At 41.2% G+C, this 27,457-nt stretch overlaps 2 protein-coding genes across 2 annotated transcripts; one reads left to right on the top strand and one right to left on the bottom strand.

Moving 5' to 3' along the window:
- Positions 1 to 796: 796 nt before the first annotated feature.
- On the top strand, positions 797 to 20,002 carry hgfa (hepatocyte growth factor a). The gene is made up of 18 exons (XM_070928952.1): positions 797 to 860; positions 4,825 to 4,987; positions 5,142 to 5,254; positions 5,863 to 5,977; positions 9,229 to 9,371; positions 9,547 to 9,667; positions 9,852 to 9,970; positions 12,229 to 12,400; positions 12,584 to 12,735; positions 13,870 to 13,963; positions 15,143 to 15,282; positions 17,137 to 17,169; positions 17,411 to 17,519; positions 17,606 to 17,680; positions 18,640 to 18,777; positions 19,051 to 19,157; positions 19,270 to 19,403; positions 19,824 to 20,002. The coding sequence occupies exons 1-18, from the start codon at positions 797 to 799 to the stop codon at positions 19,998 to 20,000; spliced, it is 2,169 nt and encodes a 722-aa protein (XP_070785053.1). The 3' UTR covers positions 20,001 to 20,002.
- Positions 20,003 to 24,392: 4,390 nt separating this feature from the next.
- Positions 24,393 to 26,935, bottom strand: pax4 (paired box 4). Its single transcript, XM_070929297.1, has 9 exons — positions 26,834 to 26,935; positions 26,420 to 26,635; positions 26,246 to 26,336; positions 25,845 to 25,985; positions 25,669 to 25,751; positions 25,515 to 25,578; positions 25,299 to 25,362; positions 24,843 to 24,952; positions 24,393 to 24,694 (listed from the first exon to the last, which is right to left on the bottom strand). The coding sequence occupies exons 1-9, from the start codon at positions 26,933 to 26,935 to the stop codon at positions 24,393 to 24,395; spliced, it is 1,173 nt and encodes a 390-aa protein (XP_070785398.1).
- Positions 26,936 to 27,457: the final 522 nt, after the last annotated feature.

The following is a 27,457-nucleotide window of genomic DNA, read 5'->3' as shown; positions in this document are numbered from 1 at the left end:
CATTATTATATCAGCATTGGCTTATTCTGGTTGACTCGTTTGATTAACAGAATCTTGCTTAAGCCTGCGTGCTTATAGAAATATGATAAAAATGCTTTTGATGATTGGGAGAATTTGAAGTAAAACCAATTTGTGTTTTCGTTTACTACAGATTACCGCTTAACACCCTTTAAAAAAAATAAGGCTGGCATTCTAAAAAAGATGTAAATCTTTAAAAAGTGGGTCACAAATGGTTCGATTTTGACTTAGGTTTTAGTTAAGACTCAATTGTGCATTTGTTGGGCACTATTTTCAGATGGATTAATACACCCTTGGTGCCCCAGTCAGTATTTAAGGCACCAGACTGGTGTATGTGGGATGGACTCAAATGTGTGGCCCATTGGTGTGTTTTAATAATTTTCGGATGACTCTGTTTATGACACAGAGAAATAAGCTCTGTCAGACTTTGGCTACCCAGATGATATTTGTTGGCAGGATCGTCAGTGATATCACCAGACTGGTGTGCAGAACGTTTGGCGTGTGAGTCACATCCGGTTTTATTTTGAAAATAACAACCGGAAGGTGTGCTATTTATTCCAGAGGACTTGACACTGGTGAGGAGAGGGACGCTGATAGAGAGGAGCACAAGCTCAAGTAAAGGGGGGGTTGAACCGAGGACGTGTGGCTTCTTGGAAAAGTGGCATCTGTGTGAGGAAGGCAAGTCTTCTGCTGGTCATCAGCCACTCTGGACTTCATACAACCACCGAGTCTGTGGCTCACTCAACCCGGATTCTAACCTGCTTTCAAGCTCCTAACCATGAGGACACACGTATGGATTTACCAAGCTTTGGTGTGTGTTGTGGTCACTATATTGGACACAGGTAAGACATGAAGATCTGTGCTTCAAGGAGATGATGAGTGAGTGCAAGAGCAGTGCCTGCTGTGATTCTCATGTTAACATGTAATTAGTTCCCTTCTTTTCTGCATATTGTCTATGCAGTAAGGTGAGAAACAGACATAAGAGAAAGTCAAGAAATTACACCGAAGAATGACTTTAAAAAAGTGAAACAAGTTAGAAAAAAAAATAGATTTTGTTAATCGGGACTTGTCTTAAATCAGCCTCCTCTGAAAGTGAACTCTTTGTTGTTTACTTCTAATCGGTTTTTAATAAGAGACTATGTCGTTGAGTGGCGTTGAGTGAACTTGATAACAAGCCCTGTCTTGCACTGTTGATTCGGCTCACCCTCTTGGAGGAATTACTGTAATTCATTGAGAGATTGTGAAAAGAACTCGAGGCTATTTTGAAGATCAGGGAGAGTCTGTCACCAAACATTTAATGACTGTTTTGTGCAAAGAAACTTGAATGAATGAAATCATTGAGCAGCTCATCAAACTGCTCCTCCTTATAGTAACCCCCCAGGGGGTCCCATTATTTCAGTGCAACGCTGGCCCTAATCGCCAGTACGCAAAACGATCTAGAGACCAGTTTAAATTGTTTTGAGCGACAATATTTGATCATCAGAAAGTTTCCTCCTCCAGAAGGAGGACGCGCGCCGTGCCGTCCCAGCTGCCGATAGAAACCCGTGCCAAAGCGCTTGGTTTGAAGTGCATCTGCTTTGTCATTAAACTTTTTATGTAGGTCATGGTGGTTTCAGTAATAGACACTCCTGCATCTGTTGGCCCGACGCCAGCTACTAAGAGGATGCGGTGATGTCTACTTGTAATGTTGCAGCACCGGTCGTTTAACGCATCCAAACGAGCTCCGTGGCGCGGATTATTTGGTGGTTATCGAGAGTGTCCCGGTTTACATCCGCCCCGCTGACATGTCACCGAGTAAAAGCACTGAATCCACAGTCACCACCTCCCGGGGTGCCGACCCTGACCTCTGACCGCCCTGGAGTTGGGGAAAGTAAAATGCGCGCCCCGGACTGTGGTATTCGTGCGTTTGTCCCGGTAGAGAGATAGAAAAGGGGTGTGTGTGCATGTGTGTGTGTGTATGAGGGCGAGAAAGAGTGGGAGTCGGGGGGGGGGGGGGGGTGTAACATCTGGCTGCTGCTCCACATTTTGCGCTCTCTGAAGCAGATGTAATGTCTGCTTAATTCCCAGACAGAGGCGCACCTTTAACCTGCTACTTTCCTGTTGTTCAAATAATTCCGTTTGTCCTCAACACTGCCTTAAAATGTAGCCATACATTGTGTGATTATCAGCATTTTTGATCATTTATTTTGCAGGAAAGCTTGACTAAAATACTTATCCAGCTGATGTTCTTTGCTCAAGGGCACCTAAGTGGAGGTTTCTGAGGAAGGTCGGAGTGTTGGTCATTCACCTTTCCTCTCTACGTTTTTTCAAGCTAAACTGAGGAACTCCAACCTGTTCCTGTAAGCTATTACTGCCTGTTCTCATTAAATCTCATCTCTCTTCCTTCTCGCCCATTGAGCACATTTTATTATAATCTCCAGCTTCAGCAAATGTTTGGGATTTGGAGATAGCAGGAGTCTGACTGCAAGGAGAGGAAGAGACTAAGTGAAATCTAATTGAGCAGCCCGGCCAGACATCAGGGCTGGAACAACACAGTGATGAGTGCCAGATGTGGTCCAGTGGAGCCCAAACATTAATAACACGTTCTCCCCAAAAAACTATTTTCAACCACGAGTAGCCTCTAAACGCTCCACAGTTTACAATATCCTAAGTACACACACAACGTCTTGTGTCGGATCTTGGCGCAGGAGCATGTAGCTGTAACTCAGTAGCATGAGGTTTCCCTGTGTGATTTATATCGCACTTGCCCCTAATTATAAACGGAAAACCATTGTAACTAAACACATAATGCGTCTAAAGATGTTGCTGCAGCCCTCAGAAACAGCATTTACAGTGGAGCTCCATTCTGCTGAAGGATGGGCTCTTAACTTTTTCCACCAGGTAGAAATGAATGATGTGTATCACAGAGGATTTGGACTTAAAATATGGTTTTGTCCTGCTTTTGAACCCACTTGGATCTCTCATATACATTATGCTATGTCTTTGCAATGATAGAATTCCCTTTTGATGTACTTCTTCCTGAGAAATGGCTCTCAACAAAGGCCTATAAATAAAACAAGAAGGAATTATAATGTGTCCTTTTCCCAACTTTTGACAGTCCGTTTTTCCACATACTGTATGTTTTCTACTATGTGTTGGATGCCAATAGCTGAGAGACATTAAACTTGTACATAAAACTTTGTTAGTTTGTCGAAATGCTGAGGAATTCTGACTGCATCTTGTTTTGTTCCCTAAAAAATTAAATGTCACCAGTGTTGCTCAAAATGAAAAGGAATAAACAATGTCACTGTAGTTAAACAGCAGGAGTTCTAATAAGACCTTCGTGACTGTTAAGGAGTCATGAATCCAAGTTATTGAAATGTGTTTCTGTTGGAATCACATATATCCATTAGATGTATCTACTGTATGTACTGTTTAAAAAAGCTGATTTTTGGCTCTTTCTGAAAGCAGTAAAATATGAGATATGCTTTCATGAGCATCAAACCTCCAACTGAGGCACCGGAGCACATCAGCATGTTGGATGGACATCATTCTGTTCTCTTGGCTGTCTTCACAGTTCAGCACCCAGCCCACACTTCTCAGGCAGCTACCTTGGTTTGAAGCAGGAGTGCTGGGGGCAGTTTGAACTGGGCTTTGATCCTTTATACACTTCATACTTGCTTTTCTGACACATAAACTAGTCTGCTACGTTGGAAAGGTTCTCTCAAGAGTTTTGAGGGGTTTGGGACTTGCACAACGATGTTTCAGCATGATTCATCCGTGCAGATGCTAACATGTCAACAAGCATGGGGGGTTGAAGCAAACTGTAGTTGAAGGATGCTGTCATTGATAGCTGGCCACCAAGTTCAATGTATGACAGTGAAACCATTTCATCTTTACTCAGCTTCGTCCATGCCAAGACCCTGGCACCAGTGTTCATGCCTCCTGCTGTTCTAATAGTCAAAGCACCAGGAGAAAACTGCAGGAAATATTCTCATCGATTTGACAAGTTCCTCTTCATTCCCAGCGCCTTGACAGCAGCAGGGAAATGTTTGGCCATGTCTCCCAGTATTTGAGTAATGTTTGATGTTTTGTGAAGAGGAGACAAAACAATTCCACATGGTTTCTTAGAATATGTACATATGCATTTCACCTTTACTTGACAGTGTAGATACAGACAGGAAACAAGGGAAGAGAAAGAGAAGGGGGCACAAAATGCAACAAAGGCCCTCGGCCTGAATCAGACCAGGTTATGCCGCCCCAACCACCTTGCTTGCTGCCAGGACACCCCCAACATGGTTTCTTTGAAAGAGGTTTTTTTTTTCTGTTATTATGAACCGCATGTCATTAAATAACCCTACAGAGGAAAGTGATGTTCGTTGAGAACAAAAAGCAAATGGCAAAGAAGGTAATCAAACAAACTTTGGCAGGATTAATTGGAAAATGTAATATGTTTAAGACTTGCAAGCATTCACATCATCAGACAGTTGTATGATAGAAATGTTGGCCAGGTAAAGGGTTAAAAATACTGTACACTGACAGCATAGCACTATATCCTTAAAACATTTGTTTGCCTGTTCTGTTGTTGCCAGTTCGGTATCATTCAGCACCAAGTCGGATGACTCAGAGCTTTCAGAACAATTTCTCTGTCATGCTTACAACTTGGATGTTTGTGTGAACGGTCTGAGTCAGAAACAGACAGTAACTCCCACATGAGGTGAACCTGGCATCAGCAGGCCCATCTCCTTCCAACCCAACAGCGAATCTCATTGATGTTCCGAAACATGCAGATAGGTATTCTCATGTTGCGTCCTCATGTTCTTGCAGGTTTTTGTAAAAGGTCTCATCAGTCGTTACAGAAGTATGAGAAGGCTGAGAGTCACATGCTGGTTTGCACAGACTGTCCTCAGCCCCCTTTGGTGCGAAATAGCCGATCGCAGGAACACTGCGCTCGCAAGTGCAAGAAGGTCAAGAAAAACTTCAACTGCAGGTGAGTTACACTTTCTGTCTCTGTTTCCCTGAAATGCAGCACATGGTTTCTTCGTGGCCGTGTTCTCCTCACTCCTCCTGTGTAGACAGTATTTACATATTTCTGTTGTTTATCATTTCTTTATCTCTCAACTACTTCCCGTGTGCTCCTACAGGGCTTTCAACTTTCAACGGCACAACAGGAAATGCCACTTGCTTCCCTTTGACCGTTTCACCCATGGTGTGCAGAAGCAGGCCAATGTCAACTTTACTTTGTACGAAAAAAAAGGTAAATGTCGTAAATTTCGGTCTCTTAAAGTTGACTTTATGGACACTGGAGTTTTTCTCATGAGAACGTTCAGGTGCAGAGAGGGACTCAGACAGGCAAACTGTTTGTTGGTGATTGCAGGTTGTGCGTCGGCTCCCCGGTTTTTAAGGTCTTGGGTTTTCCTGTTGACACAATAAAAGCAAGCAACCGGCCTCACCCCCCCTGCTGTTTAATCACTCCAGTGGAGAGAGTCGCATGCATAAACATGTTGCAGACTTAAGTGTAAACGAGTGTAAACAAAAAAATTAATTGTTTACAGGTTGTAGAATCTAGCACTTTAGAATTTATTGCAAAATTTACAGAAACCCCCCCCCCACCCCCACCCTCCCGGTGACATTTAATGAACTTCAGGGAGTTGTCTGTTTTGGGAATAACACACAGGCTGGGACATAGTAAAACGTCTCTGACTATACATGGGAAAATATATTCCAGGTGGTCAAGGGAGCGAACGCAAATCAACTTTTAATTGACTTAACACTGTATAAATTGGCACACAAAGAGTACAGCTTGTAAAGTGATAACATGAATGGTCGTTTTCAAATGCTTTTTATGCCTTTGCTTTTACTTAGATTATATAAGGGAGTGTATCATCGGCACCAAGGACAACTACAGAGGGAGGAGGTCTTGGACGAAGTCGAACATCACTTGCCAAGCTTGGGCAGATAATAACATCAATGAACACACGTAAGTCCTCTCTTTTTTTAACCAAGAAAGTCAACAAAAAATACCTTTTTTGTGGGAATAGGGGCTCTTCATGAGAGGAGGACATTCACATGTCACCTTGAAGGAACAGTGTCTTGCTTGCGTGACACTTTTTAAGGAGTGGAAGGTGTTAATCATTTACTTCCCCTCGCCATATTCCTGTAGATTCTGAACCAGCAGCCTTCAAAGCCTGCGTCTCTAATCTTTAGGCTTCCACCACCTTCCTGGATGCTCCTTCTTCCTTCTTTCTCTGTGTCTGATATTGAACAGGCCTCAGCAGCTGATTTATTGATGTTCAGATCATCTCCTTGCACCTCAGGGGTTAAGGGAAGGTGGAGGCTTGGAGGCGGGTGAACGTTTAGCCAGAGTTAAGTCAGATTTCTTTCAACACATGCAGGGATGTCCTTTCCTATGAGGTTGTTTTTCTGTTGTACTGTAGGCCACCAGGTGTATCCCAAAGATGTTTTCTCTCTGCTACAAGCGAGGCAAGATCAGTGAATTTGTGATGATGGTTCTGTGCCAGCATCTCATTAGTGGGGCTCATTAGTTACAAGATTTTTTAACTGCAGTGTGGGGGGGTTGAGAGACAGAGTAATAAGTTTCAAGGAGTACAGAGTGAAAAATAGACAGAAGGGAGGTAGAATGAAAGAAATAAAGCACAAACATTTATAGACTGAAGTCATGTTCTGCCTGTTGTCCAGCTGAGCTCACACAAAGCCACAGACATACTGAAAGAAAACACAACTTTACTGAAGTGTCCGTCTCCATCCTCTCCTCTCTGCCTCCCTTACCTTTCCAGAAGCAGCTCTTCACATTAGGAATACTTTGTCATTGTTTATTTGACACACGGTTCCAGTCCCCGTCCCAGATGGCAAATGTAACGTCCAACAACATCACCCTGGCTTGTCAGCAACTTTTAACTTTCAAAGGGTCAAAGGGAGCTTTACTTAAGGGAGATTTAATGCCACTGTGGGGTTACCTAACATGGGACTGTCCCGCTGTGGGAGAATTACCGCCGTAATGAACCACGCATCATTTGAGTTTCAGGTAACTATTATTTTCATGCTTGAGCGATCACCGTGGGGCAGGGGTGATTTCTCAGGAGGTTCCCTTCCAGGAATGGGACTTCCACCTGTTGTCTATATTTAGTGTTTGAACCAAGGCTCTGAGAGAAGTGTGTATTGATGCCCGGCCAAGCGTGGAGAATGAAATGGAATGGAAAATTTCTGTTCGTATTAATAATAATAGATAACATTGCAATCATTTATTAGTGCCCATAGGGACATTCTTTTATTTTTCTACACATTTCCACTGGGAGGTACAGAAAACACACCCCTACAGCTTCTTGCCGAGAGTTAGAGGAGAAGATTGATACCACTCTCATGTCTGTGCGGTAAATATGAATCTTCCGCCAACAGCGAGTTAGCTTAGCTTAGCAGGAAGACTGGAAACAGGGGAAACTTTTGGACAGAGCCAGGCTAGCTGTTTCCAGTCTTTACACTGAGCTAAGCAAAGCTAAGCTAACCATCTCCAGGCTGTACCTTCATATTTAACATATAAAAAGTGCTATTGATCTTCTCATCTAACTCTTGGCAAGAAAGTGAATCAGATTTACTGGCTTTAATGCTGAATGCTTTGCTCCTTTGGATGCTGTAGCATTGACGTTTGTTCCATGATCACCAGGTGCATGTTGCTAGACATTTTGCAGCAGTTACTTCAGGTCTAGAGTTCATCTTTAGTGATATCCAAATATGCTTAGCCGGCCCAGGGAGCGAAGCATGTGTGCATAGTGTCTGCCTGCGCTCCGATGGGAGCAGACTTTGGCAAGGAGATGAATAACTGGCCAACATCTGTTAGCGCAACATCATTATGGCTAACTTGCTCCCATGCCGCGGCCTTTTACGGACTCTTACCAGATGCAACCTTTTTTTGTAAAGTGAGGAACCTTGTAATTCCATTTATAAATTAAGGATACTATGATAGAAATATATTGAGATTGTGAGTTACACACAACAGATGTGAGTTTTGGCACTTGTCAGACTGCTGCAAAGAGGAACAAGTGTTTTGTTTTAGTTACATGCATAAGTGAGATTTTGCTGATCTCCTAACCCTGTTATATTTGTCTCTTACTATGATTCTTTCTCTCCTTTTGGCTAAGTTAGATGCCTAAGATTTCTTCTAGTTCTGAGATGAATGATGTTGTGCATTAGTGTAGAAGCCTTGTGTAAGCCCCAGGTCACAGAGGGGAGAGCAGAGCAGGCTCCCCCAAGAAAAAAGTCATTGTCTGGTGTAGAGTGTTCAGGCACGCTGCTGAAGGGAGGGTGGACTGGTTCTTTTTGCTTTTCCTGCACATGTTATTTCTTTGTACATTGTCAATTAAACACTGAGCTCCCACCTTTTTGCTCACTTTATGTTCACTTTTTCTTTTTAAGCACTTAAGTCAGCCACCTCACTTGTTTCTTTTCACCCTTCTTCTCCACAACTTTTTCTCCTGTCTTCCCTCTCTGTCTTCCCTCTCTGTCTCCTTGGGCGGCAGGGGGGGAATGTGGTCAGCATGGATCAGGGGGTGCTGACATGCCAGCTTTTCATCATCCTGCCCTGACAGAAGACGAATTTCACACACTGTCCATTTAGTATGGGGATCCCGTGCAGTTCCCCATTGTTACTTCCCATATGTTTGGACTAGCCAGTTTCTTTTTCTTACAGTCTTACAGTCGCTTGTTCACACTGACATGATGTAGCCGTTGACAGAGAGGGATTAGGTTTGAACGTGTTCAAAGGCTGCCAGCAAAAGACCTGCATGGGCTGCTCCAAGTGGTTCGTAGCATTGTTCTGTGCTGTTGGTGGTTACTGTGCTGTGACAGGGTCTGGCTGCTTCACACATGAGGGAGCTGGGATATGGTAGGAATCAGTAAGGCGATCATGCAAAAGGTGCAAACCTGAAGAAAAGGAGCGTATTAATGACTTACTTTGCATAAGATTTCTGTGACTGGTCATTCTAGGATTTAAAATGTAACCCAGTCACACTGTAGGCACTAGCATTTCTCAGAATGAAGCTTACATTTTTATGTAAATGCCTTTTGAATTTATTTGGCTTGTTACTGAGAGCACCAGCAGGCAGGTACAGTATACACCACTGGAGCAGCCAAGTGTGCAAGTACTCCCTAAGATTTATTTATACAGCTTACAGTATCAGTTAACACTTTCAATAATGTCTGTCTACTCCCCTGTAGGTTTTATCCTGATCGGTACCCAACGCAAGACCTGAGGGAGAACTTCTGTCGGAATCCCAACAACGATCCTGGTGGTCCGTGGTGTTACACCACAGACCCCAACGTACGAGCTGAGGAGTGTGGCATACCACAGTGTTCAGAGGGTAAGAACTGGCCAAAATAGCTCAGATTCATGTTAGAAAGAAGCTGTCATGTACCTTTTCCAGAGGTGTTCTAACATTTAATCAGTGTTTAATCAGTGGTGTGAAGTCATAAGTCGTGTTTTCATTCATTAGTCGAGAAAATATTTTGATAAATGTTGTTTTTCTTTGTTGACAGAAGTCTGTATGACGTGTAATGGGGAAGATTACCGGGGCAAAATGGACCATACAGAGAGTGGCAAAGAGTGCCAGAGATGGGACTCAACAAGACCTCACAAACACCACTTCCAGCCCAAAAAGTAAGCTGCAAAGCTGATAATCATACACTAACCTTTCTCACGGACAATACTGCACACACCCATGACAGATGCTTAAAGAAATGACGCTAATGCTCAGGAGAGGTAGACCTCACCAGTTGTTATGACTTACTTCTCTCCCTCCTATTTTCTTTCCTCCCCGTATCCTCTCTCTCTCCTCTCTCAGGTATCGGAACAAAGATTTAAAGGACAACTACTGTCGTAACCCAGATAATCGTCTCCGTCCCTGGTGCTACACCATGGATCCAAAAACTCCGTGGGAGTACTGCAACATCACTGTGTGTGGTAAGGGCCTATGTACTGTATATACTCCAAATCTGGGGCTTGGGTTTTGTGGACAAAGCCTCCAACAAATCAACTGAAGATCAAATTATTGTTTAACTCTGATTTATGTTGCTAGTTTTTCTCAACATCTAGTACCCTTACAACCCTTTAATATGTGGACATAGTGTTGACGATCCCTTGCTTGGCTTTTGGACGGACAGACTGCGGTTGGGTACTACCAGCTAGCGGTCTGAGAGCACCAGGGGGTTTGTTACATACAGGACTTTAGTGGTTTTGGAGTACTTGCGGTGAGCTGAGTAAAAAAGCCCTTCTTCTCCCCTGCAGAGTTTCATAAGACCTTTGTTTACCCGGCTGGATGTTTCATGTGGTGGTTGGCTTCAAATCCTTCTACCTCAACAAGGACGAGTAGGTTGTTTGTAAAAAAGGGAGGGTCTGACTTCAGAGAGCCATAAGTGTTTTATTGAGACCATTCATAGATGACAAAGGGCTGTAAAATGAAACGTTACAATAGAAGCTACTACACAGAGACGTGTCACATGGCCATCGGAGGGTCTAAAAGTTGTTTTAGTGGTATGAAAATCATGGTATGTACAAACGAGTGACAAATAAAAGGAAAAGTGGTCACTAGATCTCTCTCCAATTGAAAACCTATGGGAGATTTTTGACCGACGTGTTAGACAACACTCTCTACCATCAGTATATCATCAAAACACTAAATGAGAGAATCCTTTTTGCAAGAATGGTGCAGACATCAAGTGCTTCTGTGAATACGCAAGGGGGCGTATCCTCAGGTGAGACTTCTCACTCGTGCTACTCAGAGAACCGAGGTTATGCAAAGTAATCTAAAGTTATTTATGAAGAGAAAAAGCCAAACTTTCTCTGGTTCCAGCCGCTCAAATTTGAGGAGTTGAGACTTTTCTTCATTTAATTTCACTGCAAATTTAATGTCTTTATCTATCTTGATCTAACAAAACAAGAAATTTGAAGATGTCACCTTGTGCTCATGGAAATTGCAAACGGCATTTTTCACAAAATTTGAACATTTTATAGACAAATACTTGTTTTATCGTAAAAATAATCTACAGATGAATCAATAATGAAAATAATCAGTAGTTGCAGCCCTAATTTATTTGATATGGTCCTGTATGTAAATGTTTTTCAGAAGTATATGTTGAGGGGTTAAACAATATAACTTGCGTCATATCACATTTGGCATAGTCTGACAGAGTTGTAGTTTAGATAACTTTTGCCTTCATACGTAAGACAGGAGACAGAGGGAAAAGAAAAAGAATGGACGCCAAAAAATTAGGTTACACCACAAGAGAATTTGTTCATTTTTTCTTTTTGAAAGCACAATGAAATATTCCCACATGTGCACCCACAAACACACAGAGCATCCCTCCTTGTCTCTGTCAGACACATGCACACATGCACTTTACAGTACATGTTATGATTTACAGCGGGGGCGGAGGATCTGCATTTGTCCAGATGTGTGCATCCCTCAATGCCTGCCCTCAGAAAGATAAAAACCACTGACCTGTACTGCACAGTGCACACAGACACTGGCATGTATTACATCAAACCAAAGAATCCCTCTTTTCCATCTTTCTCATTTCTGCTTCAAAACATTCCCTTTCCTCCTCCATCTTCTCCCATCTCATTTGTCAAAGGCTAAAGAAACAGAGACAGAAATCCTGAGGGGAGAAGTCGCTCCCCATGTACTGCAATCCCTGCACTGCTGAAAAGCAGAATTCCATCTGAAGATGTTTGGAATAGTTTTCCGGTGGATAAAGTTGACCCAGCCGGAGCGGGTTGGATGTGATATCTTTGGTTGGGCTGCAATAAACAAATTCACCAGAAACAGAATTTTAATATTTCATGTTGAGGCAAAAATTTATTCATAAATATGACAAGCTTCAGGTTTCTTACAGCAACCTGTGATATTGTGTCAGCAAGTTGAATAACTGCATGTTGTTGTGGATGTCCCTACGTGCAAGAATGTTGGGCACCAGTGTTATGAATACACAAAGTTTCCTATCGCAGTTGAGACAAGGGGGGAGTGCTACTGTTTTTGATCATCTGTCTCTAGGTTAAACATGACACATTCTTCTGGGGATTAATATCTCCCTCCTTCTCTCCCTCCCTCCTTCCGGCCTTCGGTTTCTACATCTCACTCTCTTTCGCAAAGTTTTCCTGTGCCTTCGTTCTCGTGCTTACACTCACTATTACAATTTCTGTCTTTCTTCTTTCTTGGCCAGACTCTGACTCAAGTGAGGACGCAGATGTCAATGTAACAACATCCTGTGTCCAGGGAAAGGGCACAGATTACAGAGGCACAATGAATGTCACTCCAGAGGGTGTGACATGTCAGCGCTGGGACTCCCAGTTTCCCCATAACCACTCCTTTCTTCCTCAGAACTTCAAATGCAAGTGAGTAATGTTTGTTTCATGGCCCCTGACAGCTTGGATTCAGTTGTTTCGGCTGTGTGAAGGAGGTGATTTGTTCATTTTGTACATTTTGACTGTTGAAATGCCAAAGGAAAAGTGATGAAATTGAAACTTAAAAATCATAGTTTTGCTGGACAGTCATCAGCACCATCATTTAAATTGTAGTTTGTGTATGTGTTATAGAGACCTCAGAGAGAACTACTGCCGTAACCCTGATGGTGCGGATTACCCATGGTGCTTCACTACAGACCCTAATCAGAGGATAGCCAACTGCACCCACATCTCCAGGTGTGATGCTGAGGCCACACAAAAAATAGGTAAATTACTGTACAACTTCAATTTAAAAAGAACAAGTCAACATTTTGGGAAATATGCTTATTCATTTTCTTGCCGAGGGTGAGATGAGAAGACTGATACCACTCTCATGTCTGTACGGTAAATATGTAGCTAGAGCCAGTAGCTGGTTAGCATAGCCTAGCACAAAGACTGGAAAAAGGGGGAAACAGCTAGCCTGGCTTTGTCCAAGGTAAGAAATCCACCTGCTAGCACCTAAAGCTTACTAACAGCAACAGAAATGTAAAAAACGAGAAGTTGTGGTTTTACAGGAAGTTGTGTGCTGTAACTATTTCTTGCCGAACAGTGACAAGGTGCGGACCAGCGAAATAGTGCGGCACATAACCCCCAGTAAAACCACACCTTGCTGGTTTTACATTTAGATTTTTGTATGGTTTAAACAAACAAGATATAATATGTTGATTTGTGATGTTTAGAGGTGCTAGTAGGCAGATTTTGTTACCTTTGGTCCGAGCCAGGCTGGCTGTTTCCAGTCTTCATGCTAAGCTAAGCGGCTGGTGGCTCTAGCTACATATTTACCATACAGATGTGAGAGTGAATACAGAATTGCACATGCTTTAAAAGCCATGTCATGTTTTTGCAAAGTGGAGTTACACAGACACTCTCTATATTGCTCCCGTAGGACTGGGCCAGTTGGCAGCATGCTGCCCAATGAATTCCATTTCATGGAAGAACAAAAACACCAGACTTTGGCAATAGTGCTCGCTGTCATTTCCCATGTTTCTCTGCTTCACATTTACAGTAAGAAGACCACATGAGTCAAACTGCGGAAAGTCTGTTAGTTACTATAGCCCCTCTTCTGATTCTGTTTAAGAACAGACATAGAACGCTTTAATGTTTCTATTACATTTGAGAACTACCGGTTACACAGGGGTCCTTGACATGAAGCTGATTCAAACCACAAATAGACTTATTATGTTGTGTTTGCATCAATGAGGAAGACCACCATCACCCTAATCATGTATGTTGTTCTTTAAGTATGTCCACTTACTGATTGCATTTAGATGTTATATAAACTGTTGGGCCCAGTAATTCTTTGCACTCCTGGGGATAATTAACAAGATGGTCCAAAGTAACTTCATCCTGTCCTTCCTCAGAGTGTTATGAAGACAATGGAGAGACATACCGGGGCACTTTATCCATAACTCGATCGGGGATTCCCTGTGCAGACTGGTCACATCACATAAACAGGTAACAGAGTCATTTATTCTGCATATAAATGTGTTGTTTTGCTCTTTCTGTTAACACCCAGTCAAGCTTAAGCTGTACTGAGAAAACTGGACATATTTCCTAGAGAGGCTGACATTCTTTTCAGCTCAGTTGATGAGTGTTTGTTGACAACTTAGCTCCCATTGCCTTGTGAAAATCCCTTTCATATGAATGAGGCTAAGCAGTGAAAACAAACAGCAAGAGGAAATCAGGGGTTCCTCCGGGGTCAATACGAGGCCCAATTATTATTCATCTAACTGACGAGAGGAAACCCCGGGGTGCTCTCCAAGTGACCCAACCTGACGGAAAGGTTGCCCACTCCAGGGCTGTTGCTTCATGCTTAAGTCAGGCTGTTGGAATTACTTAATTTACAGGAATTTTAAAAGCCAAAATGGCACAGACAGATGGACATGTTCCAGAGCAGACCCCTGACCCCAGGAAGTGCTTTCTGAGGAAAGCAGATCAAAGCCAATCAGCTCCCTCGCGTAGACTGCAGCCAGTGAGTCTACCCTGGTCAAGGTCAAGGGTCATCCCAGGAAAAACTGCTGAGAGCTACAGCTTGTTTAACATTCTCCTGGGAAGTGGAATTATCCTCACCCCCTGACAAATTGTTGCCCATCGCTTAGCATTATTTTTTGGGGGTGTGTCCAAACTCCTACCTTGTAATTGCTGTCAAGTGATATTCTGGATAACTGGGAAGATCACATTTAATTCTCCTAGAGCCAAGTGGAACGTTAGAAAAAGACACACAATTAGACGTGAATTCCTACAAATCGGCAGCACAACCAAATCGTTCCATAGAGGATGTGGCTCCTGCTGGTCTGAGCCCTGCTGAATGCTTAGAGTGCATACTTTCATACTCCCATGAGCACTCTTCACAAAATTCTGCGTTTCCTTCTACAGGCTCTGTGCAGCAAATGCAGAGGACTCATTGCACTATAGGAAAGCCAGAGTCAGACTTTCCAGTCATGGTTATTTGTAGTGCGTATGTACTGTATGTGCGTGACAGCGTGTGTGTTGGACTCCATGCATGCACTTGTGTGTTTTTAGAGTGTGTGAGTGTGTATGAATCTTTATGAGATGTGGCCCAGTGTTAGTTCTGATACACTGTTTGCAAAATAACAAATGGAATATGAGAATCTGTATTTGTGTGTTTTACAGTGGGGATTCTCACTCTACAGAATCCCATGTAGGGCTGGAGAAGAATTACTGCCGGAACCCGGACCGGGACAAACATGGCCCCTGGTGTTACACCAATCCAAATAACCGTTTGGTCTGGGACTACTGCAAACTGAAGCACTGTAAGTGGCTTAAATAACCTTGTCTCCTCTAATGTCTGCCTCTAGTGGATACATCTGTGTTACGTCAGACCCTTAGTTCACCATAATAGAAAGGATGTGAATGATGCATTAGTTGTATAGTGCACTTGTTTAGTGATCTGTTTAGCAGAACCTTGAAGGAGTAGTTCGACATATCGCATATTCGCTTTCTTGTTGAGAGTTGGATAAGATAATCGATGCCACTCATGTCTGTACAGTAAATATGTTGCTAGTGCGAGCAGCTGATTAACTTAGCATAGCACAAAGATTAAAACCACAACGTAACGTTTTTACACTTGTTTTTTTGTATGGATGATTAAACAAGATATATTAATTGATGAGCTTTAGAGGTGCTTGAAGGTGGATTTTGTTACCTTTGAACAGAGCTGTTTCCCCCTGTTTCCAGTCTTTGTGCTAAGCTAAGCTAACTGGCTGCTGTCTGTAGCTTCATATTTATCTCACAGACATGAGAGTGATTAAGTGTATTTCCCAAAACACTCTTCAAAAAAAATGTTGGTACAAGTGACAAATGAACAGGCTACAGAAGATGAAATGTTTCCTTTACAAGTAGCAAACAGGTTTCCACATTTCACAGCAATGAGAGTTCACAAACATAGAGTGGGTGTCTTTCCATCAGTGTTGTTTAGAATCCATGATGCCTGTTTTTGGTCACATTTCTGAAAGCACAGCCAACACAGATGCAAGGTGTTTGTAGTTGATACTTGATACAAGTATGTGCATATACATACAAGCGGTAATGAAAAGTAGGAATGTGAGGATTGTGGAGAAAAGAATTTGCAGATTGTTTGGAGCTCTGGTCATTTTCAGACCTGTGGGCACCTGGCTAATTGCTGCAGAGAGCAGGTGTGGGTTGTTGGTTTCAGGAGATTCCAAAAACTGGCACTGTTCAAGCATTTGAAAGCAGCTTTTCGTCACTTTGCTTGTGATGTATTTGCTTTTAAATATGCGTACGTATCTTGTGTGCGTTGACGGAAATTAAGACAATAAATTTGTCTCCAACATGCAATTAATCTCATGAACAAAGGTCAGGAGGCAACAACAATGACAGAACATTTAGAAAAGAAACTAACAGTGTTTGTGCTTCTTCTCATTAAGTGTCACCATGTTTAGTTATATTTACCTTAATTACTGACGGTATTTCAGTGTCCACACAAAGCACAGATCCCAGCTGGATCCAAGTATTTCATGAGCCGTTCAGACTCTCCAACCAGCACTTCTGAAAGCACTGATAGGCATTTAATACTTAGAAGAAGACAGCGTCAGTGTATGGGTGCAGAACAATGAAATAACACAAACGATTTAGCTTTGTAGCCTTTGTTGACTTCAACTAAAATGTCATAACTGCTTTTTCATACAGCTTGGCTGGTGGCTTACGTAATCTATTAGCCATGGTTTTGTCCAATTGGCAGAGAATGCATGATGTTCAAACAGCAAACAGATGCAGGTCTCTGCTGCCATCATTTTATTTGAGAAAACACACACTCGAGCGGCTGGACCCAACATTTTCTTTGGCTGGTTTCAATCTGGCTGCATTGAAGAGCCTCTTTCAAATGGCTGCACAATAATTTCCATAATGTAAAACATGTCTTCCATGAAGTTTTTGAGGTCTTGAGCAAATTTATTTGCTGCGGTTGCTGACTGTTATAGCCTCCAACAATGATTCAAATTCAGAGATAAGTCTTTATAAAGTAAAGAAGGGTGTCATTTTCAGTGAGGTTTCATGCTTTGTGCGTCAATGTATGGTCAGGGCTCTGAATTATTTCCTGCTGCTGTGCGGTCTCTTCGTAATGTTGGGCTTTTCTTTACGTCTATCAGGTGAATCAGCCCCAGTGGCTCCTCAACCAAACAGTGAGTATCTTTTTTGCTTATCTGGCTTTTACCAGTCTAGTCCTCTTCCTCGTCCTCTTATCTCTAATCTCATCCCTTTTCCTTTTTACTCTTTATATCAAATCCTTCTGTAGTCATGTACCTGACTAAACAAATCATATGTTATGGTTGCCTTTTGAAGTTTTAATAAACATTTTCTCTTTGAAATGTAAATTTAAAAAAATCCATCTAACATGCAGCATATCTATATCTCCTTGTTTAGCTCTAACTAGACCAAAGATATCATGCTTTGTGCATATAAACACCAGAATTGTTGGAGGACACCAAGTGCGAGGTACAGATGGCAGCTGGGTTGTAAGCATCCAAAGAGAGTGAGTATAATTTTTCATCTGTGTTTCCCTTTTTATGCCTTTATACCGACCATAGTGGTGAAAATAATTTTCTTACATTTTTTCAGGAAGGTTCATTTGTGTGGGGGCTCGTTGATCAGAGAAGATTGGATTCTGACAGACCAACAGTGCTTCACCTCCTGGTAATACTCCACCTTTTGATACTTCTGATGATTACTCCTTTCATTCTCTGTCTGACGAACTTTAACCAAATACGTCTCTCATTTGCCTCTTCCATTTACTCTGTATCTCAGACTTGTTTCTTTTCCGCTTGCTGTCCTCTATAACATTGTTTAAAGTGAGGACGCAGGATGTATCCTGTTTACTGACAGTTACTCACTCCAGACAGGCCTGACCTGAGATATGGAAGATCTGCTTAACTTCTGTAGTTGTCTATGTCATAGCCAATCATATACATATAGTATCTCTACATCTGAAGTAGTGGCTTTAAAGAAAATGCCCCTATCTCTGTACTTATGTACACTACTGTATGTATTGCATATGGTGTCCATTGGTAGCTTTTAACTGATATTTTTAGGTCCTGTGTGTGTTGTGGAAAACCATGGTTTGCTTTGAGACTTTACTTTTTGTTTTGCTCGTATTTGTCTGTCTTGTCTTCACATTTTGCATATTTGCAAAAAGGATAAATATAGATAATATTACTTTTAAATTTAGATTGCTGTAGTAATGTTTCTGTGAAATACTTGCAAGAAGGTGCAACAATGAATCCCAAAATGCACCTGAAATTTTGTGTTTAACATGTTGCATATATTATAAGTAATGTAAATGTTTTTAGAACTGACCACATTTAAATAATAAAAAAAACACTGTAGAGACCACTGAGACCACTGTAGGTCTGAGCAAGGCTCACTTTCTTTAAAGAGGCTCTCCAGCAATTTAATATGGCAATTAAATTGTGGGACTCACTAAAAACAGATTCAAAAAAGAACAGTCAAAATAGAAGCAGCAGAAAGTTATCGTGTCTTTTACTCTCTAGTATGGGTCAAGCTCCGGTAACACTGGATCCATAGAGCAGTTGCCCTCTCTATAAGTATCAATACTGTAGGTGTACAACTTACATCTTGATCCTTGTGGTCATCAGTGTTCCAGATCTCAGGGATTACAGCGTGCAGGTTGGTCTGCGCCACCTCAATGAGTCCACAAGCCACCCGAGACTACGCATCTCTCGCCTGATCTGTGGCCCAGAAGGATCTAACCTGGTTATGCTGAAACTAGCAGAGTAAGTTCTCAGCTCAATTACGATCCTAATGTTAGAGCATAACTAATGATAGGGACAACTATTTAATCTATTTTACTAGCCACTATCAGTGTCATTTGGTTAACTTTGGTCATCGGAATGTGTGAAAGGCATGTTGTTTCCCCAAAAAGTTCAAATTTGGGTTATTTTACAGTTTTACTACATCATTTTTATTGATCTAAAGATCTGTCCTATTTGCTTTATGTGCCTCTTATTTGTGTGACTGATTTATGACTATTTTCATGTTTGTTCCAGTCCTGCCCCTGTGTCTGAAGGTGCCTCCACTATTCATCTTCCAGTAAAAGAGTGTCACATCACTGAAGGCACCAACTGCACCATGTATGGATGGGGGGAAACCAAAAGTACTGACTTCTTTCACCCATACACCATGCCACTTTGCATTTTAACCATATTTCAAACCAAAAGAATCTCTGTAACATTTACCAATTACACTGCATATCCTTCTCTGTTCAGATACAGAATATGATGAGGCACTGAACACTGTGACCATGCCAATGGTCAACAATGAAATGTGCTCACAAATCAAAGGGGATGCTGGGGAAAGCCGAATATGTGCCGGCGGCAAGAGAGGAGAAGGCGTATGTGATGTAAGGATCACAAATAAATGTCTACATCATGAAACAGAAACAACGTGAATGTACATTACTTAAAAGCTCATTTCACCCAAATAGTGTAATAACATGGCAACATCTAGATATCTAGTTTTCGCTGGAACTACTTTCTAGTCCCAATGAAAATGGTTGATGTAAAAGTTTGGATTATCTTGACTAAATGTGACTTTTCATGTTTTTCAAATGTAATTTTGCCATTTTTTCATTGTGCTTTGTGGCATCAGAGGTTTCAACAAAGAATATCTAAAAAGTGTTGACCTTTTAAATGACCTTTTGAGCTTTATACCAGTGTTTTAGACATTTGGAGTTTGATTTAGTTTGAACATATTCAACGCAGTACAATGTCCTTGTGCCGTCTCTCTGATGTGTCACTCTCTACATTGTCTTTTCTTGCAGAAAGACAATGGTGGTCCTTTGGTTTGCCAGGAACATGAGCGTAAAGTCATCATCGGCGTGAGCATCCAAAGGACAAAATGCGCCTCGTCGCAGCCTGCACTGTTTGTTAATGTTGCTTTCTACTCTGAGTGGATATACAAAGTGTTCAAACTTTACCCCAGTTTGGAGAGGAACTGATGGTGTGGTGTGAAAGTCAACGCCATATACGACTTTACCACAGCCTGCGAGAGGAGGGCTGGCTTTGGGCCAACAAATTCCAAGACCTCTCCAGCATGGACCACGGGGGAGAAATGAGGAAAATCACCTTATGGAAAGTGGCCATTTTGGGATCTTGTGGCTGAATTTGTCATTTAATGGAGAGGAGAGAGATTAAGATTGAAGATTGGATAAAACAAATGGAATCTCATCTATTCTTCCACTCTGCAAATAAATGAAGACGTCCAAGTTGTTCGCCTTAATATCATCTTTACGACCAAAGTCTCGGGCACATGGATGGCATGCTAATTGTATTTTGACATATTCAGAATTTCTGAAGCCATGCAAACAAAGACATTGAGAATGACACTTGTGACTCAGTATTATCTCCTGGAATATACTTGAATATGGACAGAACCCACTTCTCTGGCGGTTACCACGTGAGGTAGCCTCCTGTGACTGGGATTTCTTGTTTGTTATGTGTTGAGCTGGACTGCAAAGCATATCTATTTTTCATACATTTTTGGATATCACAGCAAAAATTATAAATGTTATTCGGCTACTAAAAGAATCCAACAAAAAACTATGGTACTACCAAAAAGGAAGAAAACATGAACAGGTCATGAAAAACTCACTATTAGGTAGCACAGTCACGAAAGGTCCCTATGAGAAAATAGTGATTAAGCCAAAGCTGTAAATCCAGCAAAGGTTCAAATTTGGCTTCAGATATATGAGTAGTTAGGTGCATAATATACACTTTTGCTACTTGAAAAGCTAACTGCAGAGCAAACCATGCAGTGCTAATTGTGTGCAGTAGCTGGACTACCTTTTCCCCCGTTAGCTGTAATTGTTAGTTTCCCCTTGAGAGGGTCTAAGTAGGACTGAGCAAACTGCTCCAAATCTTATGCTAATATTTGTAGCATGAGAGAGAGAAGAGCCATGCCAAATATAACATGGCTATTTGGTCTCCAGTTTGGAGGGAACTTTGGCCCCTGGTGGGCTGTGTGTGGTCAGTAGGATATTTTATACTTTTTTTTTTTGTTTCATGGAAAGTGGCTCCTTATGTACATAACTGCAGTATGTTTCTGCTGTGCTGTAAGATTTTATAGGTCTTATAGATCTGGAATATTTTTGGTTCACTGAGTAACATCAGATTGACTTCTCCGTGCCGCTGATTATGTTAAATATTTAAAGAGACTGGTAGCTTGTAAGTAGTAGTTAGGTATATTTATTTTTTTAAATTAGCAGAAGACATCGTTTGAAAAGAATCCAGATTTTGGTGTGATGTTTTGATTTTGATTTTCTTTGTTCTGAGAGTAATTAGAACCCCAGAATAACTCACAGGTAACAGCCACACAAACATAAAATGACTTGCGAGATTACAGTATGCTTCATATGGTTTGTCTAACATGCATTTACTGTGCATATACGCACGAACATAAAAACACATCAATGACAAAACACATTGGGGCAAATACAGGCATTTAATCGCAATGCAAGAAAGTTTTATTTACAAAATAAAACAAAAAAACAATACAGAAACATCTTACATAATAAAGCCTAATAATTAAGGAGCACATTATCACTGGCTACCCAAGTGAACTCTATGATTAATATGTGTGATGTTTGTAAGAGGCCAGATGAATGTTTGCTGATGAGTGTAATTACTTAGCTAGTTAGCCTAGAAAAAGGATATGTTTCTCTCACAAATGTCTCTGTCTATGACCATTTCTGAATTAGCAAAAGTTTGCCCTAGCCCTAAATTATGCCAAAATGCCCTATTCCCCATTCATTTAGTATTAAAAGCAGTGTATTTCACTCATGTTTGTGTGGCTCCTACACAAGAGTTAAACCATATCTTCTACTCTCAGCTCAGAGGTGACTGTTCAGAATATCACATGGAAAACGGTACATAAAAATAAAGGAACAAACATTAACATTAGGCTTTAGTACAATGAATTGCGGGTTGCCATCAGTCATTGAGTCATTTTGCCTTTGGTTCAAGTGCTTCAAAGACCATAACTGTATGCAATTATAACTGTGGGCTTAATGCAATCCTCCAATAGCCTTGCACAGGTTAAAACCAAAGTCTATGAAGTAGCAATTTAATCGCAAAAAGCTTCATTAAAGGCAACTGACATGGAAGATACCAAATATCACATATTCTTGGTTATTGATTGTGTGCTCTTATGGCGTTGTAACTGTTATTTAATTTACCTTTATGTAAATAGCCCAGTGCATTCTGTAAATTACAATTTGTAATTTTTGTAAATATCACACGTAAGTATTTTTACTTCATGACCATTCTGTTTATATGTTTGTATACTGTAAACTTTAAATATATCAGCTGCTATTTTGTGTTAGTGAGTTGTTTTACATCTATGACCTTTTCTGAATTCTGTAGCCTTTGTATTATTTCTGTTTTAATAAACAACTTGACATTACATTCAGCTCTATTCTGTACATCTGTTTCTTTCCCATGTATAATATGTAATATAATATGTCTAAAGGAATATGCCAGCAGCAGACACAGTGTGTTTACTCAGTTTTTGGCAGTTAACTCCCAATATCAGTCAGAGCAGCAAATCCTAGTGCATGATAACTTTTCTTAAGTGGCTGAAAACAGCAGGGGTCATCAATACAACCACTGAGGGAGATAAATAACTATAATTCTTAAGAGACATTTGGATAACAAATGTGGACATCCCATACTTAAGTGAGATACAATTGTACTTGGATAAACTTTTCAGCAGCTCTGAAACTTTTGGTTGCTCAATATAAGATTAGATGGACTTATTGCTCCAAATGTAACATTAATTTATGTGTCAAATTATGATATCGAGGTAAAAACTGTTGGGGGGGTTGGTAACTGGTGGTGCAAGAAGTACTCAGATCTTTTACTTTGGTGAAAGAAGAAATACAAAAATATAAGAATAATCAATTACAAGTAAAAGTCCTGCATTCAAAATCCCATTGAAGTAAAAGTACAGAACTGTTATCAGCAAAATGTACTCAAAGTATCAGAAGTAAATGTGCTGGTTCTGCAGAAGAATGGGCCCTGTGTTGATATTGTTATATATGACATTGTTAGATTGTTAACACTGATCAGTCATCAGTGCTTAAGCAGTGTTTTGCTGCTGTAGCTGGTGGAAGTGGAGCTAGTTTTAACTACTTTATATACAGTTAGGTAGTTCAGTCCAGTGGTTCTGATAAAAGAAGAAGAGAAGATAAAATTCAGGAGTCCTGAGATGATTAATGGGGTAGGAAAAAAGAAAAAAAGAACGTTTTGCAACACAAATCTGTATTCAACACAAATCTCCCCCCCGACATGAGGGCTATCAGAAACACTAAAACTGGACGTGTTTTAAGAGGGTTTGGAGGAGAAAATCATGTTCCCATTTCAATAGCTGAGCACACTGTCATGTGGAGATGTAATTTACCTATCTGGCTTCATAGCGTTGAATTCCGACAGGTCATTTTGCCAGTCAGCCACCTCCATGCTGCTGCCCCCCCCCCCAGTGACCAATTATCAGAAACTCTGAGTCTTACTGTCTCTTCCCTGTAGTAAAGGGATATAAAGGAACTCAATGCCTCTGGCCTGTTGCAGTCATAAAAACTGATACCGAGCAGAGCAGATATCAGGTCATGTTTAGACTTTTTGAAGCTATACTTTTATAGATTTTCCCACTGGCATTCCCTGGAAAGAAATCTTGGAAGATCACCTTAACCTCCCACTGCACTTAAGCAAACAGCAAGCCCAAGACTGTAAACGAGATAACATCCATATTATCCAGTGGTAACCTTAAATGATCCATGGAGTTATGATTTATGTCACAATCATAGTATATCACTGACCAGATATACTGCAGAGAATCCACTTAAAGTTACGCTCATGTATCCAAATATGACTTCTCTTTTAATATTCTCTATTAGCACCAAATGTGTCCTCTAAAATATCTACCCTTTCAAGCAGAACCTGTGTTTATTGGCTTCCTTACAGGCCAGTTAAGTGGATTAATTTAACATCCATTGGGATTGTAGGATTGACATAACCAAGGTTACAGAAGTTAAGAACTTTGAATTGGAATAATACTTAAGACATTAATCCCTATGTTACTCCTTATCAATGGCAATTCAGGAGTACTGATTCAAGGAAAAGAGATGAGTGAAGCTGCAGTGCATTTAAAAAAAAATGAGTGTCAGGGATGATATTATAACTCCAGTCCTCTGTCGCCCTCTGCTGGTTAGCATGTGTCCCACCAGTCTAGCAAATTTAGTTGCACTCAAATTATAGTTGTTGCTTGTGATCCAGTGAGAAATGCACATCAAACATGCTAATGTTAATGCACTAATGTTAGAGATGTGGTCACACGTTTAGTCCAGGTAGCGATGTGGATTCACATCCCAGGGCTGCTGGGTAAAAAGAAACCTCTCATCTGTTTGAAACTGGCTCCAAGTAAAAGAAATGCCTTGCTGGTCTGTTCTTGTTGTCTCAGTTGCCAAAGGGAGAGATGTCCTCGTGTCTGTGTGATGGTGAACCAGTGGTAAAGTGGATCGATCTCTGTGGACATCCAGTGTAGTCTTGTCTGCCATGGTCTGGGCCATCATGTTGTTAGACTGATGGAGGAAGGAAGGTGAGACTGAGATGGATGTCAGACTGTCAGAATGTCCCACACCTGCACATCAGATTGAAGGAAAGAAATAATTACTTTACTTTCTCAAACTTCGCAGGATTACACTCAAGAACCAAGTCGGGGGTAAAAATTAAGATTGAGACACATTTATGAAGCTACTGAACACAATGATTTGATAAATGGATCTTACCTGTTGGGAAGAAGTAGCCATTTTGCAACTTCCTGGCAACTGTGTGGTATGCAGGGGAGTCATCTGAGTCTTCACTGTAGACTCTCAACACCCCTGTTGCCTTCATTTGTGAGAAACCAAAAGCCATTTTGTATTTGCCACGTTTTTAATCATATTAGTCATATTACTCAAATAACATTATATTTTAAAGTCACTAAATACTTGGCTTCGAATTTTAAGTATTGCTCTACAATATTAAATATTCATGACTAAATAAGCAAAACTTAAAGTTTAAACTGGACTGTGTGAGTGCGGTTTGATCACATTTGATTGAGAGTGAGCAAACTGCTGTCAGATTTATGTTGCTAAATCCTGCATGTTGCTAAATCCTGCACGTGTGTGACCCTGTCGCTCAAAGTAAGAAGCCGATTCAGATTCAGGGCCTTTGAAGTTTGTTTAAACTCACTCTGTACCTGTTGAAATGTGAAGCTGTGTGGCATCGTTGGACTCACAGGAGCAAAATCGTTTTGCTTTTGAAGGTCTGCAGGTGTTACAGAGAAATACATGTTGTCACGTAACTGTGAGGGGTGAACGGGCATTTGTTTTCTTATGGATGAATTGTAGTATTATGCATGAGCTCTCCAGGCCTTGTCTTGAACACTCAAATCCAAGTAAATACACACACACACTTACTCTGTGTGCTACCCCTCTGTTTGGCTTCCCTCCTCCATTTAGCCCGTCTGTTTGAAAACCAGACCTGTGAGAGACAGACAATCATCTCCAGAGCAGAACGATTACATTTGGGATTCTGTTTGATTATTGTGGTGATTAAAAATGATGAGTTTACCTTGATAGTGTCCTCAGGAAGTTTGATCTCAGCTGAGAGTTTCTCTCTTGTGTACATATCTGCATACTGGCTGTGAGAGAATTCTGATTCAGGAGAGAGGAACATGTATTCAGCTGCTTTTCTCAGTGGAAAATAGTAGTATTGGGTTAGTTTAGTTTTTACAGATTTGAAGTCACCTTGCTCGAGTGCTGTGCTCTGCTGCGGGGTGAAGGAGGTGCGGTTTCTGTGCTGGATACCTTTGGGTTTCTGGTCATTACTGCACACTGTCTCCAACATCTTTCTCTCAGTCACTTCTTCTTCAATCAGATAATCTAAATCTGCACATGATATATACACACACACACACAGAAAATGTTACATGTTAAACCTGCCTAATCTCATCTCTCTAGTTCATCCAAACTTTGTTTTATTAAATACACTGTATGTATTAATGTAGGAAACCAACAGGCTTATTTAGATAAACTGGTATAAAATGATCAAATGAGGTTCCTTGGTAAATTATCATTTTGTCCTTCATGGCTGTTCCTTATAATGACCCTCAGGTGAAGGGTTACAGGTTCTGCAGGCTTTCACTTACCCTGCTCAGTCCTGATGTGCGCATCGATCTCCATGCACATCGGTCCGTGGTCCAAGTGCATCTTTCTTAAAATCCGATTTATTGACGAAACCTTTCAGAACACAGTGTGGGAAAATCAAATACTGCAACATTTTCATTTTCACGAAAACTCACTTGAACTTCAATCTCACTTACGCTGGGGACTTTGGAGGCCTGGCATATTCGTGCTGCCGCGAGCCGTTTCCGAATTTCCCAAGCAAAAATGGTTGGATTTTCCTTTTTGCACTGGACAATTGTGGAGATGACACCGGGGGTGAGAAGCCGCGGTCGGCTCCCTCCAATGGTCTTGGGCTCCAGGAGTCCAGTGCGGCGGAAGCGGCTCAGGATCTTACTGACGCACCCGTTGGACACCTGAAATACGCAGTGGGTTCCACTCGCTTAAATTCTGCACATGGAAATCGATGTTTTGATTCACTAGAGCTGACCTGCCAGTGAGAATATTAACACAGCAAGACGCTTTAGCCAAATGTTCTCAACAATCTCTGAGCCACTTGGTTTAAAGCCTGAATGTGGTTATTTGTGCAACTTTGCCTAAATGGTTTTGCGTACCCGAAGAATCCTGGAGATCTGGCTTGGACGGACTCCCTCCGAGGCCAGTTCAATCATTTTCCTCCTCTTGGATTCTGGGAGAGGTCTGCCGTTGAGAAACATCCCTCCTAGCTGGTTGACACTTCCACCACCTTATCATAACACAGCCTACACTATTTAAATCTGTCTTTAAAGTAAGAAGTGGTTTAACGTTCTTATTCACTCAAATGACTCGTTCTACAGTTCACATCTGGACTGTGCTTATTGCACTGCAAAGTCTCAACAGGCGGTTTAATAATGTGCTTACAATCTAATAATAGTCTAAAAGTGCAATATAATAAAGTAGTAAAATGAACCTTTATTTGGCAGATCAACGTTTGTTCCGCACATCTCTTCTTGCTCCCAGCCCCGAGGATGAAACTGATGACAAAAACAAAATGCGTAAAAACAACTTCTTGTCCAGGTAACTCCGCGTATCTCTGGAGAATGACAATGAGGGGAATCACGCCCTTCAGCAGACATTTATAGGCTCGCAGACTGTTACCTGAAATGTCAATATTGCCTGGAAGTGAATGCGGGCACTAGACTTCAAATGGGCTTCAGGTCTGTAGGTCTTGCTTTACCAAAATGTCTTCACATAAAACA

This window comes from Enoplosus armatus, chromosome 22 (genome assembly GCF_043641665.1).
Source record: "Enoplosus armatus isolate fEnoArm2 chromosome 22, fEnoArm2.hap1, whole genome shotgun sequence".
Lineage (NCBI taxonomy): Eukaryota > Metazoa > Chordata > Actinopteri > Centrarchiformes > Enoplosidae > Enoplosus > Enoplosus armatus.
Note: the sequence above shows the minus strand (reverse complement) of the source record. Positions and strands in the feature narration are given on the sequence as shown.

Excerpts from the sequence above, each read along its gene's own strand:
- hgfa (XM_070928952.1), top strand. The coding sequence starts at position 797 with ATGAGGACACACGTATGGATTTACCAAGCTTTGGTGTGTGTTGTGGTC. Across the intron at positions 12,736-13,869 it reads TGAGGCCACACAAAAAATAG|AGTGTTATGAAGACAATGGA; the intron begins GTAAATTACTGT and ends GTCCTTCCTCAG. Across the intron at positions 17,681-18,639 it reads CAACAGTGCTTCACCTCCTG|TGTTCCAGATCTCAGGGATT; the intron begins GTAATACTCCAC and ends TGTGGTCATCAG.
- pax4 (XM_070929297.1), bottom strand. The coding sequence starts at position 26,935 with ATGTTTCTCAACGGCAGACCTCTCCCAGAATCCAAGAGGAGGAAAATG. Across the intron at positions 25,986-26,245 it reads GCACATCAGGACTGAGCAGG|ATTTAGATTATCTGATTGAA; the intron begins GTAAGTGAAAGC and ends TATCATGTGCAG. Across the intron at positions 25,579-25,668 it reads TTCCTGAGGACACTATCAAG|GTCTGGTTTTCAAACAGACG; the intron begins GTAAACTCATCA and ends TGTCTCTCACAG.